This window comes from Natator depressus, chromosome 19, assembly GCF_965152275.1.
Source record: "Natator depressus isolate rNatDep1 chromosome 19, rNatDep2.hap1, whole genome shotgun sequence".
Classification (NCBI taxonomy): Eukaryota; Metazoa; Chordata; order Testudines; family Cheloniidae; genus Natator; species Natator depressus.
In genome coordinates, this window is record NC_134252.1 from 4,974,953 (window position 1) to 4,995,642 (window position 20,690).

Here is a 20,690-nt window from a genome sequence, read left to right on the forward strand (position 1 = left end):
AAAGCTTATGCTCAAATAAATTGGTTAGTCTTTAAGGTGCCATGCATTATGGTAGACTCTGTATAGAACAAAATCACTAGGGCGAAAAGTGACAAAAATTGTGGTTGTAATGCCTGATGCTGTGCTTGCATTTATGTCTCTAGGCATAGATAGCTAGTGTGCCCACACGAGCTGCTAGGGATGGGTTAGGAAATGAAGCATTGATTTTAAATACCTGTGTTAGGGCTTCTGAAACCAGGAGTTCAAGTCTGATCAGCTTAAATCCCCGCAGCAAACAGAGCTAGTCAAAAAAGTTTTCATCCACACTTTGATAAAAAATGGCTTTTGACCAAACAGAAATTTGCGCAAGAATATGTCCCTTTCTATTGATATTTTTCAGGGGTTTTGTCAAAATTGCTTGTTTTCTGTTTATGTCAGCTAAAAATGGGACTCCACTATGTTTTTTTAATTTTTGGTTGCCATAAACGAAATAACTTTTGTTTTGGGGGGGGTTTCTTTTTTAACAAAACCCTGAACAATTCGTTGAAAAATGTTTGTCTTCGGAAGGTTTTGCGGCGAATGAAATATATTTTCCAACCTGCTTTAACAGCAAATGCCCTTCCGGTTAGCAGCGTAGCCATTCTCCCACGGTCCCTTAGCAGGATGTTGTGTCCCACTCACTCTGTGGATTAGCAATTCAGAAGCAGCAGAAGTCCCAGTCCCATGAATCCAGCCTCATTCCATTAAAGCAAATAAAGTGAATATCAAGCAACTTACTGTACGTGAGTCTTTTTGGATGACACTTTTAAAAGCTAGCTCTAAATGGAGCAGACGGGAAGTCAAAAATCTCCATGGCATTTTACAGAAGTGGCAGTTTTGCCCTTGGTTTCCTTGGCTCAAATTCCTCACATCCTGTTTTGCAAGGTGCAGCAGTCAGTTGGCTTCTGGATTCCACCCCAGAGGTGGGTGCATTTCAGTGGTTTCTGCAGTCATCATTTCAGGATAAAAGGTGTGACAGTAATGTAGGGTATGGGCTGTCTCAAAGGCTGACTGAATAGAGCAGGTCTGAGAGAGAGCAATGAAGACTTGAATACAACACGGAGTGCTAAGGGCTCTTGGGAAGAAGAGAAGATGGGAGAGAACCACTGGGTTGACTTCCCATGTCATTGACACCTGTCCAACGGGAGAAGAAAATGTCTCCATTCTGACTTGGTACCATTGGCATTGCTGTTCACTCACAGTAATCTGGTGTCAATGATGGAGAATGTGGTCCAGTATCAGGTTAAATCTAGAGCCCTGTTGATTGCTCCCCTAGGATGGAACTCACCCCTGTTTTGAGGAACTTGCGCTGGCCTGGTGCCGGCCCCTTTGCCCCGGCATGAATTACACCCAGCTGCAATCAAAACACTGAGCACTATTGTTTAGGGTGACCAGATGTCCCTATTTTATAGGGACAGTCCCGATTTGTGGGTCTTTTTCTTATATAGGCTCCTATTACCCCCCACGCCCTGTCCCGATTTTTCACATTTGCTGTCTGGTCACCCGACTATTGTCATCAGTGCATCGTTTCTGTAGCTCCTTGCGGGCGGGGTGGGGAGCCTGATGAGTCAGCCCCCTAATGCAATGTCCTCATACCCCTCCTTAGAGTACGACCTGGAGCCCTGCGATGAGCCGGAGGTCCCGGCCTACAGCATCCGGAAGGGCCTGCAGTTCGGCGTCGGGGACGTGCTGACCTTCTCTTGCTTCCCCGGGTACCGGCTGGAGGGCGTGTCACGCATCACTTGCCTGGGGGGTAGACGGCGTGTGTGGAGTTCGCCTCTGCCAAGGTGTGTTGGTAGGTGGTCATGTGCTTTCATTTTGCTTGGTCGATGTATTCTATCGTAATGTGAAACGGGCAGAGGCATGCGCCGGCAGCATGCGGCCTGCCCCCGCCCCGGGGCCGCGTCTTTGTGCTTGCCGCCTGGGCGGGGAGGGAGAGGGAACGAGCGGTGGCTCTTGAGATGGTCCATGGAGAGGCAAGTAAATCGTAGGGTGTGGGAGGGCCCTGCATCCCTGATGAAAAGTCTCGTGAAGATGGCTAGAAAATGATACCCTTTCCGCTGCATCCTCGAGAAAGGAAACATGCAGCACGGGGGACTTCAGAGGAGACGTCCACAAGAGAGCGGACCAGGAGTTCATACAGAGACTGTCTCCTGGAAACCACTGCCCCTCCTATGTCCCCACCCTGCCCTCCCATTGCCTCACCCCCCGTTGCCCCACCCCCAACCTCATCCCATTGCCCTGCCCCCTATTGCCCCCCCAACCTCCTCCCATGGCCCAGTCCCCACCTCATCCTCCCATTGTCCCCTGCCCTCCCCTCCCTTTGCCCAGCACCCCCCTCCTCTTCTTTCCATTGACCCCTCCTTCGCCACTCATTGACCAGCCTCCACCTCCTCCTCCTCCCCCTCCCATTGGTCCCTGCCCTCCCTTCCCATTGGCCATTGCAAATCATCTCTGGGGCCCTACAGCAATTATTTACGTAGAGGAGTGATCCTAAGGCAGTATTTCATGTACATTTTTTAGTTTCTTGTAACGCAATCTGGCAGTTAGAAATAAACAGCCAGCACCGTGTTATCAGCCAGCTCCCTGCAGACCATGAGCAAGTCTTCTGCCGACCAGTGGGCTGGAGCATGCAGTTTGAGAGCCTTCTGCTTTAGAGAGAATCCCTGATCCATTTATCCTGCCACTTCCAGTCTAGCAAATCCTGCCATTTCGAGTCTGTCTATAAATGTGAGTAACCTGTTGTGGCCAAGGCAGAGAGGGCATCCCACTGAGAGCGAGGCTGTCTCTGCAGTCTGCAGCGCGTTGCCTGTGAGTCCTGTCATGCTGAATCCATTTCCTAGCACTGCGTAATGTCTCGGTCACAAGGTCACATCGTCCTGCCATGACAAGCAGCCATTCCAGGGCACGCTTAATAATCAGGTTACAGAGAAAGCTAATCAGGGAAATCGAAATCGAAAGGAGTCATAATACTGCTTTACATTCGATCCACAGACATCAGCACTAAGCCAACATAATGGCTTCCACTTACCCAGTTCCCCTGGTTTTAAATTAACATGTTGGTTTTATAATAATGGATCAAATTTATTGTCTCATGGTTTGCAGGAAACTCTGGTGTTTGGGTGACTAGTTCCATGATGCTGCTGATCAGATTCTCAACTCTGTGTGTTAGCCTTGTGTAAAAGAATACAGTCAGGAATTTTATGCCTCATCTTCCACCACGTGCTACTGCTTTACGTGCTTGCAGAGTGCATGCCACAGCCTTTTCCTGTCAAGAAATAAGCACTGAAACACTTTATGTGAGAGAGACTAGGGTCAGCAGGTACAAATGAGCAAATATCTCCAGACATTCCCCATGGATATTTGCTTGAATGATATAACACGGTTCCTTTGGCTATGCTACCACCACCTCTTTAAAAGAGGAGCAAGCGCCATGGAGAACCAGCCCTCTGCACTGTGATCAAGTGCTCCCCAGGCTATGGTTAAGGGAAATAGGATGGACAGATAGGAGCCCAGCAGAACTGACCAACCCTCTCGCTGAAAACTGGGGCTCCCAAAAGGACTCTCTGTCCTATGGCAAATGCATAAAACCTAGTAGTTCTTTGGCTCTCTGAGCTCTTATAGAATCATGGGACTGGAAGGACCTCAAGAGGTCATCTAGTCCAGTCCCCTGCACTCATGGCAGGACTAAGTATTGTCTAGATCATCCCTGACAGGTGTTTGTCTAACCTGCTCTTGAAAATCTCCAACGACGGAGGTTCCACAACCTCCCTGGGCAATTTATTCCAGAGCTTAACCACCCTGACAGTTAGAAAGAACGAGGAGTACTTGTGGCACCTTAGAGACTAACAAATTTATTTGAGCATAAGCTTTCGTGGGCTGAAGCCCACTTCATTAGATCACGGCTACCACTCTGAAACCTGACAGTTAGGAAGTTTTCCCTAATGTCCAACCTAAACTGCCCTGGGTGCAATTTAAGCCCATTGCTTCTGGTCCTGTCCTCAGAGGTTAAGAAGAAGAATTACTCCCTTTCCCTTGTAACAACCTTGTATGTACTTGAAAATTGTTAGCCTGTCCCCTCTCAATCTTCTTATCTCTCGTTAGTGTTACTAGCACCCTCTAAGAGGAGGTGAGGGAAGGAATAGGACACTGCTCTAGTCACATGTCCATGTAGCCTTCATCCTGAGTTGTTCAGGAGGCTCTGTGGTTTCTGTAACTGTCTCAGGATGCCCTTGGGGCCTTCACTGCTCAGGGAAGATCATGTTAGCCTTGCCCAGCTTTCTCCTTTACAGGGGAAGGGTTTGGTACAGGCTTTCACACATTGCCTTGAACAAATGCTGCCTTATTCAACCTGTATTTGGTCCTCTCTTCTGCACGGACATGAGCTTTATGTCAGTCTGTTCTCAGTGTTATCTACCTGCTCTTATGCTGTTGGCTTCCTTAGGAGCCTGCTTGTGCCTTGCTAGCTTTGGAGGGACATGCTGAAAATGGATCACCATGAGTGATGCAAAAGAGGCCTGGCGGTTCTTAGACACAAGTAAAGCAAAGCGAGTGGCTACTTAGAACAACACTCTTGTGTAGGCCCCATTTTCCTTGGAGGCTCTGTCCTATCTCGCTCTCTGGTAGTAGGTTTGGAGGGGAGGAAAAATCAAGCCCCTGCCAGAACTTCATCCCCCCACCCCGAGTAGCAGGGTCAAAAAGGGAAGGCAGCATCTTGCTTGATTTACCGCCCTCACTGGGATCTTGGGACCTCATGAACCATAAGGCCGGCCAAGTAACAGAGTAGCTTCAGTGATCAGAAGAGGTGGGGAGCACAGAAGCTGGTGCCGTTGTGAAGGTACAGACTTAACCCGCAGGGTAAAGATACCTAGCAGGCGTGCAGGTGTCTGAATCAATATTTGCCTGATCAATTCCGCCTGAGAGTCTTTGGTGAATTCCTTGTGACATAACTGAAGATACTGCGGCGGGGGAGATGCTTTGTTCTAGGGTGAACGCCAGCCTGGATGGTTGTTAATGCTTTGAAATGTATTCAAAGGTGCTGTGTGAGGGGGGGAGGGAACCTAGCTTCTTAATGGTATCTGATGCACAGAATCTTGAAACCATCACATCTCCAGGCTCTTAAATTGCTTTGCACAATAGATTGCATGTGTAAATGAAAGGTTCTTTTTAGTTCTGGAGGGAGAAAAGTAACTTTGAAAGCCATGTGCATTAGATTACAACAAAAGCCAATGTGATTTCACTGCAGCCTGCTAAGGCCAATTCTTTGCCCTGGTGAGTCTTCACAGCAGCCTGCTCGATGCAATGCTGAAACAGCTGCTGGTGTGGCAAAGAGTAGGTGGGGATCAAGGAGCTAATAATAATGTTCTGGGTATTGTGTAGTGACAGGCTCTCTAAGGAAAAGGCTGTGGTTGATGGTGAGAGCACAGGACTAGCTCTGGGTGGGAAATGGTTTTCTCGGATTGTGAGAAGGTTTGAGATTTAAAATGTTTTTCCTGTCCTGAATTGGACTAAAAAGTCAAAATCTCAAAAATTTTCACCAACCGACAGACTGCTATTCCTTTTTTTAATTGGGTCAGTCAAAATGTTTCATTTCAGCAGTTTCAAAATGTTTGCTCTTGCTTTTCACCTTTTAAAAAATATTTTTTACTTTTCTCTTAGTGCAAGTTAACAAACAAATTGAAACAAAAAGTCGTTTCAAGCCCAAAAATGATTTTTTTTTTTTTGTTTAGAAAAAGTCAACCGGGATGTTTTGACAATTTCAAAACGTTGTTTAAATTTTCGAATTGGGAGGCTCATCAAAACTGACCCTTTCCCACAAATCGTTTCAATTTTCATAAATCAGCATTTGCAAGGAAAATTTCGGACCTGCTCTACACAGGACTAGAAATTAGGACTCCCAGGTTCTATATCTACCTCCTCCTCCACTGGTTCATTATTAGACAGGCCACTTACAGCTTGATTTTCAGAGGCACTGAATGCTCATGGCTTCCTTTGGAAATCCTATGCACCACTACAGACTAGGGACCGAATGGCTAGGCAGCAGTTCTGCAAAAAAGGACCTATGGGTTACAGTGGACGAGAAGCTGGATATGAGTCAACAGTGTGCCCTTGTTGCCAAGAAGGCCAATGGCATTTTGGGATGTATAGGTAGGGGCATTGCCAGCAGATCGAGGGACGTGATCGTTCCCCTCTATTCGACATTGGTGAGGCCTCATCTGGAGTTCTGTGTCCAGTTTTGGGCCCCACACTACAAGAAGGATGTGGAAAAATTGGAAAACGTCCAGCGAAGGGCAACAAAAATGATTAGGGGACTGGAACACATGACTTATGAGGAGAGGCTGAGGGAACTGGGATTGTTTAGTCTGCAGAAGAGAAGAATGAGGGGGGATTTGATAGCTGCTTTCAACTACCTGAAAGGGGGTTCCAAAGAGGATGGAGCTAGACTGTTCTCAGTGGTAGCAGATGACAGAATGAGGAGTAATGGACTCAAGTTGCAGTGGGGGAGGTTTAGGTTGGATATTAGGAAAAACTTTTTCACTAGGAGGGTGGTGAAACACTGGAATGCGTTACCTAGGGAGGTGGTGGAATCTCCTTCCTTAGAAGTTTTTAAGGTCAAGCTTGACAAAGCCCTGGCTGGGATGCTTTAGTTGGGGATTGGCCCTGCTTTGAGCAGGGGGTGGGACTAAGTGACCTCCCGAGGTCCCTTCCAACCCTGATCGTCTGTGATTCTGTGAGTCAGTAGAAGCTGTGATTGTTCAGGACCCAAGAAAATCAGGTTTATTAATTCCTCTGTGCCTTATTTTCTCAAGTGCTTTTGTTGTGTTATTTTCCAGTAACACCCAGGGCCCCCAACCAAGATCAAAGCCTTGTTGTGCCGTGCGCTGTGCAGACACTTAATACGAGACACACCTTGCCTAGAAAGGCTTACGATCTAAATAGACAAGACAGCCAAAAGAAATATTCTTATCCCCACCTTACAGATGGGGAGTTGAGACCCAGAGAAATTAAGGGATTTGCTCAGGGTCACACTGGGAGTTAAATCCACTTCTTCTGAGTCCCAATCCAGTGCCTTAACGCCAAGGCCATTCTTCCTCTAGAAAGTAGCTTGCTTCGAAAATTTTGAGCCGTTCAGACACTGTGGAATCCAACCTTTGGCTTGAACTCAAATGCTACAGGGTTCATGTTTGTCTTAGGAGACAGTGTAGACAAAGGATCCAAGTAGGTAGGGTAGGGGAGAAAATCCAGTGGAAACATGGACTGTGACAAAAGGAGCAAAGAGAAATTCTAATGACAAAATAAATATAGTCTATAGCCTGTCTATTGGTCTGCCCGTCAGGGTCAGCTGAGCATTTCTGCAATTCTCTCCCTAATAAAGAGTGCTGGATTCTGTTCAGCTACAGAAAACGGGGTGGGGTTCAAGTGACTCGCCTTTGAAAAAGACTCTGGGCTTAAATTTTGGGAGGAACCAAAGGTGCATGAACTTGGACTAGTTTGGGAAACAAAAAATGAATATGGGGGAGGGGGAAAACCTTCATACTGTATCTCCACAAGCGTCTCCCATTCCTGGTTGAAATTACTAGAGCTGGCAGCTGCAAGGTGGGAGAAAGAAGTGCTGGGTCAGTAAGTAAATAGGAGGTTTTGAAATAATGTCAAATAGTGTATCCCCCATCCGCTATTGTATCGCTAGAGCTAAGGGCGTGATTAACAATGAACAGTGTCTCGAATTTTGCCTGTTCTTTTGTCTTCAACTTTATTCTCGGGAAGATTGTGAAATTCACTGATTTAGTTATTATTTGAAATTATTCGTGAATTTCGCCTCAGCATATTTCCCTGAGCAACTAGCCTTTACCGTTGTAACAGTTTGTTACCAATATTCAAGGGCTGAACTAGGAGATATTCTCTGCGTGGGTTAGTTAAATAAAGGGGTCTGGTTTGGGGTTTTTTGTGTTGGGTGACTTGTAGAAGCACACAGGCAAATGGCTGAAGAGCACAGTGCATCATGCACGTCAAAATCTTCTTTCAGGCCCTGATTCAGGAAAGCATTTAAACATGTGCTTAACTCCCATTGATTTCACAGTTAGGCAGGTGCATAGGTGCTTTCCTGAATCGGGGCCTCAGTAAGTAATGGTACCTCCAAGCTTAAACTGTGATATTTTTTAATTTTTGCAAATACCTGTGCTAGTAAAGCTCTGCTCGTTGAATGTTCATAGTCCACACACCGTCATATTAGGATTAATCTTTTAATCTGAATATTTGCAGAATTTTCTAAACACTATTCGCTCAGCCCTGCTCGTTGCTGAAATGCCAGCTGCACTTGAAGAGAGAGCACAAGGCAATGTGGATTTGGGGTGTGTGTAAGGGACCAAGTGCCCTATACACAAACATGCAGGGATTCAGATATTATTGTATGCATGTACCATATTGCGAGTATTTCCATATGGTTATTAAAATGTTTCTTTGTGTCTTCCCACAGCTGAATGTGGCTCATCTGTAACCGGGACTCAAGGGGTTCTGTTGTCCCCCAACTATCCAATAAACTACAATGACAACCATGAATGCATCTACTCCATCCAGACCCAGCCAGGAAAGGGAATCCAGCTGAAAGCCAGAACGTTTGAACTGGAGTCAGGGGATCTTCTCAAGGTAATGCCTCTCTCTCCTTTGTTGGAAAGTAACACTATGGAGAATTTATGGAGACACTTTTATGTAAATGATGTAGTGTGCTGTTTAGATTGATAAAAGGTAATGGAAATATCCTGCACAGACTAGCTAAGAGGCTGGGTATTTTTTCCTTAAAAAAAAGGAAAATATTTTGTGTCTTATGGTAGATGGATAGAGATGGGGCTCTAATCTGGCAGCTTCAGACACCCCACAGAGCAGCAAACACTGCACAATGTGCAGAAATGTTTAGAAACATCCATTAATAGAGGGAAAAATGACTCCGTTTCAGAGATTTTCTGGAACGCGGGGGGGGGGGGGGGGGCGGGAGTGTCACTCCCTGAAGCCAAACTTCCATTCTTATCCCCATCGTTGTAAAGCAGCAAGTACGAGCCTGGAGGATGCGCGAGGTTCTTCGTATGATTTTTGTGTGTCAAGGCTGATTTGCCAAAAAAAAGATCATTTAAATGCAAAACGCCAGACCTGAGCTCTTCAGCGGTGCAGCGCCCAGTGTTATTTTCATCTGCATTTAGAAGTTTCAGGACTCGTATGGAGGGAGACAAACCTAGGCCGCATTATATTAACCACAAAGAACTGCCTTTTGTAGGGAACATTGTTGCAAGCTCCTTGCTACTGTGCTAAGCCATCTCCCAGGAAAACATCTGTCCTTATTTGAGTGTTGTATTTATTCGGTGCGAGGTGAGCAGAATCCCCCGACATGCTATTCATAGAGTCACTGGAAAGAGAGAGATTTCCTACTTGCACAAAGCAGGATTCGGTTGTTGGAATGTTGGCCTATCCTAACGTGTTCTGACATCAGCTCCCTACCGACTAGCGCTTGTATGCTGGAAAGAGAAAGATTTGAGCAGAAAGATCGGAACACAATGTTAAGCTTCACTTGAAATACCCTGGACTGGGGGGAACGTTCCAGTCAGAGCAGGAAACGTAAATGTTTCATTAATCTCTCTGTCGTACTTATATGGCCCCCGTTACCATGGGATCTGAGCTCCTCATAACCTTGAATGTATTTATCCTCACAACGCCTTGTGAGTAGGGAAGTATTTCACTCCTCATTTACGGGTCTGAAAATGAGGCACAGAGAGACTAAGGCCTAGTCTGTGCTAGAAAACTAGGTCGGTTTAATACGTTGCTCAGGGGTGTGAAAAATCCACATCCGTGAGTGGTGGAGCTAAGTGTCCATGTAGACAGCGCTAGGTCGACAGAAGAATTCTTCCATCAGCCTAGCTTCCACCTCTTGAGGAGGTGGATTACCTATACTGATGGGGGAATCCTGCTCATCTACATAGGTAGTGTCTACACTGAAGCACTACCGGTGCTATCGCGTTTGAAGTGTAGACAATCCCTAAGTGACATGTGCAAGGTCACACAGGAAGCTTGTATCAGGACAGGGAATTAAACCCATGTCTCTCAAGTCCCAGGTTAGTGCCCTAATCCCAGGCCATCCTTCCTCACTGCTGACCCAGGGACAGGTGTTACTGACAGACATCAGGAAAGTGATCCATTGTTTCATCCCTGATTGTCTGCATCATGGCAAATGACAACTTGTAGCACCAGGCAGCAGATGTGTGTGTATGTTTTTGCCCAACAAATGGAGGTGAATTAGGTTAGCCACAAGGCTAGATTCTGTGTGTCTGTACTTCCAAAGCACTACCAGGGTGAAATGGATGGCTGAGGTCATCGGCAAACATGGTAAGGAAACTTTCCCCTCTGGGTCGTTAATTAACGTGGCCATTTGATGGCTGAAGTGAAAATATTTGGTGGTTTCAGACCAGTTCCTACTACACGGGTGACCCCAGTCACAAAAGCCATCCTCAGAATTGATCACTGAAGTGTCACTGTGACAGAGTGAACTCTTACCTGGTGGGGGGAAGCAGCTGGAGCTGGTGATCTATTCCTGAAAATAACATGCAGGATATGACCTAGCTGGCTGTAATCAGCCCCCCATCCTCTGAGTCTGCTGGAAGTGGGAGGGGTTGGAGTCCCATGTAAGTCCAGACCCAGCTCATTCCAAAGGGTGGCAGGAAGCAAAGCAGCACCAGAGAAGGGTGTGCTGCTGTAGGAACATCAGAGGGGTGAGCGTCGCAGAGGGGATCTCTAAAGACAGCACCAGATCAGTGTGTGGGGAGAATCAATGCCTTGGAAAGAAGACACTTAATTCGGGAGAGTTTGGGCACAGCCTGAGGCCTGCCTTCCTATAAAGACATTGGACTAACCAGTGAGGAAAGAGAGATTTTGAACACACTTTGGGCTTACAGAGCCTGGAGGGAGAACTTGTGGGAAAATGGACCTAAAAGCGAATGGGGGGAGATGATGATAAAATAAACACTGATGCACCCCTTTTTAAGAAGTGCTGCATTCCCCAGCTTCCTCCCCTGACTCCATTCCTTCCCATTTCCGCGGTGGTCCAGTCATTCTGGCCCATCAGTCAATAGCCTGGTGATAGGCATCCTTGTGGATGTTGTCATTAGGATGATCAATGATTAAACGGATGCCACCGTGATTATACAGGGTGGCTCTCTGTCCCCCTCTAGTGGCTAGAGCCTTCAGGCACCAGATATTCAATGTTTTCATATTTTTTTTAATCTTCCAGGTCTATGACGGTAACAATAACTCTGCTCGCTTGCTGGGCTCCTTCAGCCGCACTGAGATGCTGGGCACCAGTATCAACAGCACTTCCAGCAGCATGTGGCTTGAATTTATCTCCAACCGCGAGAACACGAGTAAAGGCTTTGAGCTACAGTTTTCTAGTAAGTCACAGGTCTGCTGGCTCATGAGACTACAAACCCGGACTGTCATTGTTATTTCTTATTGCGCTGACAGGCTCCAACTGAGACTAAGGTCCCATTGTGCAAGGCGCTGTACAAACCCATACTGAGAGAGAGAATCCTTGTCGTAAAGAGCCAGTAGCCTAAATAGACATCACAGAGAGAGTGTGGCAGAGAAGAAGCATTCTTATCCTCATATTGCAGATGGAGAGTTGAGAGACAAAGAGATTAAGCCCTGGTCTACACTTAAACATTTTACTGGCATAGCCATGTCAGTTAGAAGTGTGACAAAGTCATCCCTAGCGTAGATGGAATTATACTGGTAAAAAGTCCTTTGGCCAGTGTAGCTTATTTCATTCATGGAACTAGTATAAGCTACATCTCCACGAGACAGCTGTACCAGGATAGTTGTATGGGGATAGTTATCCCGGCAAACCCTTTCTAGTGGAGACAAGGCGTGGGGAACTTGCCAGAGGACAAACAGGAAGTCTGACAAAGCTGGGCACTGAAATCTCTGGATTCCCAGTCCAGTGCCTTAATCACAAGACCATGCTTCATTTAACATTCCTTCTCTCCCACTAGCCGTGAGATCCACATTAGGAGAAAAAAATTCTCACACCTGGTAACCCAGGAAAAGCAGTAACTATTATCTTCCCACTTATTAGCGTACCTGACTGTTAAATATCTGATGAAAAGAACTTCCTCTTCTCTGGTTCCAGGTTTTGAGCTCATTAAGTGCGAGGACCCTGGCATCCCACAATTTGGCTACAAGGTCCGTGACGAAGGGCACTTTGCGGGCAGCTCTGTGTCCTTTAACTGTGACCCTGGTTATACATTACGAGGCAGCAGGGCGCTGGTCTGTTTGACAGGAGAACGCAGAGCTTGGGACCAACCGCTGCCGGTGTGTGTAGGTACGACCACTGTCATTTCGGTTCTTATTTAGCTAAGTGCTCTATTTGCATCTCCCATCCCAAATGCTCCTTTGGCCTGCATAGCCAGCCTACTAGCCTGAGATGGAGTCATGCTGATCACACCCATCTGCACTAACAGAGACAGCACTGTAGAGCCCTTTCCACACGACCTTTTGTCTTTATGTTCATGTTGTGACTATAGATTGAGAGGACCGGGCTGTGCAGCGTTCCACAAACAGCCCCCTGTTTAATGTGCCCCAATCCTGACCTGAAGCACCCCCTTGCAGTCATCTTCAAGCTCTGGTCCCTTCAGCACATCTCTGCTAATGTCCTTCATTCCTCATCTGCACCTCTCCTGTTGTTCCGGCCTTTGTCCTCTCTTAAATGTGCTAAGCTGAGGGGTGATTTCCGATGAAACATCAGTAGAGATCTAAGTTTCAACAGTCCAAAATCACTTTAATTTGAGAGTGACACAGGATTTAATCCCAGATTCTCAGCGGTTTTAACTCTGTTGCATTAACTCTCTTAATTTGCCTCCTCTCCACAACTCCCAAGTGGTCCATTCTCCTCCTTACCCCACAAGAGCAGTACATTCTTGCCTAGACAAGTCTGAAATTAAAACCTTAGTATCCAAAATGCGAAAATGTCCCCCACGGGCTACATTTTCGAGGAGGATTCTTAAAATTCACTTGCAATGTTGACTTTATCGCTTCTTGTGATATTTTCAGTGGCATCCATTTGCTCATGAAACATGGAGAGCTGTGTGCACAAACAGATCATTGTTGTTTAGATTGAAGTGCTCAAAATATATTATATGCTGTACAGACCACATAGGAAGACAATGTCCCTATGCTGAAGATTCTATAATATATATAGATGAAGGAGGACGATACAATATACAAGGAGTGGTCAGTGGACAAATAGCATGTGTCTGATTAGTTCCATGCGTGTACACCCTAACCTCAACAGCCCTTTACCTAACCATTGTTAGTTCTTTATTTTAGATCGGCAGCCGGTCACTTGTTTGCTGTAGCCAATGTCCATGTACATGCACAAGTCATGGTCTTTGTGCTTGCAAATACAGTGCATGCAATTAAGGAGAGCCATCAAAATGTCGACCCTCAGAACCCTTCAGCATTGGCTTAACTCTTCTTTGATTTCATGCTAAATTCTCATTGGTGGTAAAACTCCCCTTTGGCTTCAGTAGGCACAAGGTTAAGCCAAAGCTAAGAGAGTCTTCTCCTGATGAAATTGAAAGTTAAGCCCAGAAAGTCCATTGTGGGAAGAAAACTCCTCCGATCTGCTGAATACGAGGAGTCATTTTGACTCCAAGTAAAGAAAGTTGGTTGCTTGTCGTCATCAACGTCATCTTTGTGAACCAGGTGTTTTGGACTTTGAACGTCCACATGGAGTATAGACCAGACTCTGTGCAACAAAAATGTGTGTGTGCACGCATGCTCTCTCTCCCCCCGCCCCCTGGAAACAATAAAAAAAACATTTAACACCCACGAACAGGTGTGTGTGTGTGTGTGTGTGTGTGTGTGTGTGTGTGTGTGTGTGTACAATCATGGCAAACTAGTTAAACAAGATAAAATAGGAACCCCTTTCTTAATGGAAAGATTTATATCCCCATCTGCCAATAAAGAAGATAAACAGTAGCGTCACTGCATAGTTACTCTGAAAGTTATTACACAGTAACTGAAAGATAACTCAGCTGGAAATTATAGCAGTTAAAACTGCTGTAGATTTTTACAACTAGGCTGGACAAAACATTAGGAAATACATGGTAAGAAGCATGTAGTATTGACTAGAATATCCAATAGATTTTTTTCCACCTCTAACTACTATGATTCAGTGATGATCAGCTCAGCCCTAGTATCCTGTTAACTGATAGCTGCATAATTAACCTATATTTCCAGGGCATGATGAAATCTCTTGGAGCACCATTCCATAGGAAGGTCTCAACAACTGGTGGGTTATTTTCAAGCTCAGAAATGACACCCTAGGAGTTGGGTCAAAAGCAAACTGGCTTCAATTTATGCAATGACCTTATGCTGAACTTTAGCTCTGGCTGCTAAAATTAAAAGGCCACGTTTTTATAATCTGCTGATCTTCTCATCATCTCCTCAATGCTGTGTGTGTGTGTGAAATTTCACAGAATTTTAACAAATGTTTAACAAAACACATTAAAGGGGGGCACTACATTCTTTATAAGCCAATTAAGCAGGTATGTAGATAACTTGGCTTTATTATACTTGTGAATCATTATTAAAGATTTTTGCATATGCATGGCAAAGATATTATGCTCTCTCAAATCACCCCACAAAGTGTGAATTAAAGAAAGCTGAACGCTAATAAACTCTAAACTTGTGCACTGTGAAGCCAAAGGGGGATGAAATAATCTTTGGTTCTCTGTGAGATCACGTCAGGTTATAGGAAGCTGTCCTGCAGAGAGGTGCAGAGCTATTCTGCTGACTCAACCTGCAAGCCAGATGAGGTGAATCTCATTAGCTTTAGTATAACAAGGTTGAGAATCTCTCTAAAGGAAAGAGAGATTCCTGCCTAGGAACTGCCAAGAGATGTAGTAATTATAGGCTGAGATTTGCATCTGTGATTCGTTACATTAGTGATAAAAGGTTACCCCAGGAAGGAGATGTATCTGTGCAACATCCTTTGTGTGTGAGCCATGTTAGGGGTTGTTGCATGTATATAGCTACAAAACATCAATAATCGTTTCCTAACCAGTGCATATGGGTTTTTTTTCAGCTGAGTGTGGAGGCACTATCAGAGGAGAGTCATCAGGACGGATATTGTCTCCAGGATACCCAACACCCTATGATCACAACCTCAACTGCATTTGGACGATAGAGGCAGAAGCTGGTTGCACAATAGGGTGAGTTGGGGGCCAAATATAGGGGCTGTTTTGCTGCTTGTTTTTACTCATAGCTCTTCTGTGATGAGGCTTTGGTTTACTGCATTCTTTTGCCAGCAAAGCTGAGCGAAACTTTTTGGATGAATTGTTTATGTGCTAAAAATGCAGTTTTGGTTTGACAGAAATTATTTGTGAATTTGGGTCAAATTTGGTGTATAGTTTTGGCCAAAAAAGAAGGAGAAGAAGAAGTGATGACTCAAGGAGCTCAATCTATTTAGCTTAACAAAGAGAAGGCTAAGGGGTGACTTGATGACTGCCTGTAAGTATCTATATGGGGAACAAATATTTAATAATGGGCTCTTCAATTTGGCAGAGAAAGATATAACATGATCCAATCGGCTGGAAGCTGAAGCTAGACAAATTCAGACTGGAAATAAGGCATCCATTTTTAATGTGGAGAATAATTAACCATTGGAACAATTTACCAATGGTCATGGTGATTTCTCTATCACTGGCAATTTTAAAGGTGTTTTTCTAAAAGATCTGCTCTAAGAATTATTTGGGGGGAAGTTGTCTGGCCTGTGTTATACAGAAAGTCAGAGTAGAGGATCGTAATGGTCCCTTCTGGCTTTGAATCTACGAAACTATGAAGAAGAAAAAAAATCCCCCCAAATCAAAACATTTCCTTTTAGAAGGAGATTTTGTTTTGAAATGTAGCTAGATTTCTTTGAAAAAAATAACAAGAAGAAAGTGAGGTGGGGGGGACACCCAGAAATGAAACAGAAAAGCTGAAATAAATGTTGTTTCATTCAACCCCAGACTAACTCTTTTCAGTCTTCTGTTTCAGCCGGAAAAAATGGAAAAAAAGCAAAAAAAAAAAAGCTTTGTCTTGACCTGAAAAAAATGAGGGGCTCTGGGGAGGGGAGGAGGGTTCGGCCTCTTAGCTGGAAAATCAGTTATTTGCTCTGTTATCAGCCCTGTTTGCTCTCTTATCTATTATCACATTATCTATTTTCTCTGTTATCAGTTCTTTTTACAAGTAGGCTGAGGTCAAAACTGCTCAATGGATTTGAATGTCCGGTTCCCATTAGACATCCAAGTCCCCGAGACAGTGTGGAAAACGTGACTGGTAGTTCTGCTCTAGGGAGGCTGGGTTACCATGTGCTCTTATGCAGTCTTGTTTGTTATGCTGGGATTACGTGGTGGTTACTATAGGCTTGTTGATTTCCCATTTGCTGCTTCTGTGATGCTAGAAGCCGGCTAGCAATTACTTAAAGAGGTTAGAAAGAATGTTATTTCGCTTTGCGGGTCACAAATGAGCCGCCAACCCTTGCTCTTCTCCTGCCAGGATGGTTAAAAGTGGCACCATTCCAACCCCCCCCCATACACACACACAATCTGGCTTTGGTTAATTTATATCCCCTATATGGCCTGTCTCTGACACCTTATTGTCAGAAACATCTGTCATTCCACACTGTGGAGAAGGTCAGGTAATTTGCTGCTGCTTCTGCTGTTGCCTGATATTATTGCTTTATTAAACTTTCATCTGTTAGCCTTCAATCCTGTGTCTTTGTGCCATGCAAGAGACTTTGATTTTGTTTCCTCTTGGGATGTATTTCAGAGTTGAAAACAGGCTTGCCACCAGAGTACTGCACTGAGATTCCCCCGTTCGGTCCAATGCGCTTCCAGTTGTTTTTTCTTACCAAATGGGCTTGTATTTGAGATCCAAGCACCCGCAAGATAATATCCTAGGCAATTAGGGGCTTGAGCCATCTCCCGCTCACACCACCAGTGTAAATTAGGAATAGTTCATCCGAAAGCGGTGGAATTACTCGGCTCTAGATGACAAAAGAATCCGGGAGTGGGTCCCCAGATGTGAGCAGTGAGTGGAGGAGCTGGAAGGATAAGATCGCAACACATGGCATCTTTTTATTATAACTTCACTGTTTTGTAGTTTTAATAATAAAAAAGCAACGTACAAAAGGGAATTATCCTTCCTAAAAGAAGGATTGAAATAGTTCACAAACATCTGGCGAGTAGGGAGACCAGAAACCGTTTCCTCCTCCCGCTTCTCCCCCACCTGTTGTTATTGCTCTCCTACCCTTTGCTTCACTGCGGTTTAAAATGTAATGTATTCTAGATTTTAAGTTACTTGAATTTGGCACGGAGGCAGGTGAGGCTGAGAACACTGACTCGTAGATTTAGTGCAGCCAACAGCTTCCCTAATCCAGCACTGAATTCCCCCGCAGCCCTGGCACACCACCTCAATACAGCCCTGCATTTAACTGGATATTCCAGTCCAGCTACAGCTGCCTTCAATACAAAACCAACACCTATTTGCAAATACATTTTTTTGCGAGTAGATGGGGAAGTGCGCAGAATTTATTCAACACATTGTTATTTAGACCAGCTCTTCCATTGCCCATCTATTCACCCTACTGCTGTTGCTTCCTATAAAAAGCTCTGCAGTAATACGTCTCTACTGATCTGCAGAATCCCTTACTATTCCAATGCTGTGTTCTCACATTGCTCTGTCCCTGCACCTCTATCGTGACCCACAACATACCTGCTACAGCAGCACTGGTCTGATCTTTACCAGAGACAGTTAATCACGTTGAACTGTGTGGTGTTTTTATTCAATGGATTTATGCCAGGGGTGAATTTGGTCCAGTATTTTTAAATGCAGAAATTCCTGCATGACTTCAGTCTTCTCAGACTGATTCAGTGATGGATAGTTTGCGGAAATTGGCATGAGAACTCTTAATGGATGGAAGGGGGGGACTTTCAAAGGAACATTTCTCAAAAAGCTCTTCCCCTTTTCCATCCCCCTGCAAAGGACTTTGTAATAGCCTGTGCAAATCTTTTACGCTCCTTGGCTCCCATCAGGGAATGATGTCTCTTGATTGAGCTTATCTCCACTGATGTCTTACTCGCATCCTTGTTGCAACTGATATATTCCAATTAACATGTACATGCTCTGTCACTATTAATAGAACTAGTTTGCATCACCTCTTGCTGATTTAAATGATGATCTGACCCATGGTCCTTGTTCTAAATTTGCAGTGGTAGAAGCAAGCATTAAATTGCAGCAGTAGGAACAGTGGTTCTTGCTGGAATCCTGGGTACCAATTAGGTAATCAATCTAGGGAGAAATAAAATAAATGTGAATTTAGTACTTGTGGATGGCACTGGCTTGACAACGAAAAAGATCGGAGTTCTGTATTTATTCATGGAATAAAGACTGCATGTGTAGTTAGCATAAACTGCACATACAGTGCCCTAGATGAATATGGCTCTGCATGTAACATGCACAATTAAAATATAAGGTCCCAGTCTTGCAGCCTGATCCATGCAGACAGATTTCTGACCCTATCAGAGCCCCATTATTGTCAATGGGATTCACTCTGCCAGACCTGTACACCCACACGACGTCCCCTTGAAACCCAGAGATCTGATTCTCATTTATCCCAAAGCCTTTCTACATCATTGTAACTGTGCAAAGGGGCCTTAGAGTGGGTGTGAGTATAATTCACCTGCACAGAGCCCAAAAGAGTGTAGCAATGGTGGCTGATCCTGCCTCCACTAAAGCTTGTGAGTAAATTTACTCCCACACCTATTCCTATCCACTTCAATGGGAATACATGAATGAGTCATGCTATGTGCTAATGTTTGTAGGATCAGACCAATGGTTTGGAAGGGCTCAAGAATGGAATGAAATTATGCCAGGTGATAATACAAATTGTGACCCTCCCTTTCATCAGTGATTAAGCCCCCTGTTCTGTTCCTCCGAACATCTGGTTTTTGTGCAGCTCAAACAGAACAGATGAATTTTGGTTTGTTGGGAGAGCGAATTTCCATCAACTTCATTTTTATGGTAATCCATCAGAATAATAATCCTCTTCACTCATGATACAATTGTATAAAGCTCTCATTTATAACTTCCATTAAAATTAATCACCAAAGCTTTTTGAATAAAGCTGTATCTCTTGGCAAGGGGGGGGGGAGAAGAAAAGGAGGAAGATAGAAAATGGAATGTCCATTATTGCAACAAATGTTAAAAGGGGTGCACTTCAAAAGGGGATTAACCATCTCCCCCACCATAAAATTGCAAGTAAAATGTCTTTAGCTCCAGTAAAGAGGTGCGGGGGTGGGGGTGGGAGAGGGGAGTATTGTAAAACAAATGAAACTTGTCTCTGACATCTGTTTGTATGCTCAAGAACAGTCTGTGAATATGCTGATTCGGTGGTATTTTATTGTTTAGCAGCCATCTCGGGGTTGTAAGAGAGTTTATTGTTGTTGTTAACCCTGGCCTAATGAATGGCACTGTACTGACAGGTCCATTTTTCAAAGTCTCATTTAAAAATATGAGTAGAAATATTTGTATGCTTGGATCGGCTTCCTTAGAGACTTCTGGGGGCACAGAATTTGAGCAGTTCTTATTTTGTTGGTATGGCGCTTTCAGGGGGTTAAGAGGAGCCCCAAACTACTGACTCTGAAGGTCCTAGTCTTAAACTGAGGCTTGAACCTTTGGCTGATGGGCTATAAATCATTAGCATTACAATCATTCTGCTTCTTAACCAGTTCAGGACCTGATTTTATGTTGTGTAAACTGAGCAGAATTGGGCAGGGCCAGTGCTTGAATGAGAGACATTAATGGAAAACCCTGATGGCCACAGTCAGTGAAGGTGTTGGCTCAGTATTATTAATTGTATTCTCGTAATGCCTAAAGGCTGAAAGCCAGATCTGGGATATCACTGCGCTAGGTGCTGCACATACACTTACTAAGGGGCAGTGTCTGCCTCAAAGACCTTACCATCTAAATAGTCATAAGGAGGGAAACAGGCTGTATTAGTATCCCCACTTTATAGTGGGAGTCAGGCACAGAGAGATTAGGCGATATGCCAAAGGTCATCTCAGGAGCCCATGGCAGAGCCAGCAGTTGAACCCCTCTGGGACAGGGGGGCAGGAGTACTGCAGGAGTGCCCCTCTTCCACTGCAGGCAGGTCTCACCCCTGAGCAGGGCTGGATTTCCCTCTGGGACTTCCCCTGTGGTTAGAGGAAGGGGTTAGTTTTAATGTTAAATCCACCATGTTACATCATTACTTCTTCCCCTCATGTTTGCTCAGGTTCCTGCCATTTCCATTTCAAAGTGCGTCTCCTTTGCAGCAGCTACTGGTGAGGTTTTCCTCTCCTTCTCGTTGAGTGAGCACCCAGGGCAATTTTCCGCCATTCTGCACCCTCTGAAAAATCCCTTAATGCTTTCAGACATTTGGGTAATAGAGTACAGCATGTTCCACTTGTTCTTTAGAGGACTTATGTCACTCTGGTGTGGAAAGCCTCTTTGACCAGCATCTCTAATCATGGCTGCCTTACATACCTAGCAGCAAAAGCCAGTTCTCTATGTATGGCATATCCTTCTGCCCATTTTATCCAGGGTTCAGAGAG

At 44.8% G+C, this 20,690-nt stretch overlaps 1 protein-coding gene across 1 annotated transcript in view; it reads left to right on the plus strand.

Moving 5' to 3' along the window:
• CSMD2 (CUB and Sushi multiple domains 2) overlaps positions 1-20,690 on the plus strand; it is a 536,547-nt gene that overhangs the window by 355,874 nt on the left and 159,983 nt on the right. Inside the window, exons 21-25 of the mRNA XM_074934462.1 lie at positions 1,625-1,813; positions 8,492-8,661; positions 11,288-11,444; positions 12,182-12,373; positions 15,140-15,266. Of these exons, the coding sequence (XP_074790563.1) occupies positions 1,625-1,813; positions 8,492-8,661; positions 11,288-11,444; positions 12,182-12,373; positions 15,140-15,266 (835 nt within the window). The remainder of the gene's footprint in view (positions 1-1,624; positions 1,814-8,491; positions 8,662-11,287; positions 11,445-12,181; positions 12,374-15,139; positions 15,267-20,690) is intronic.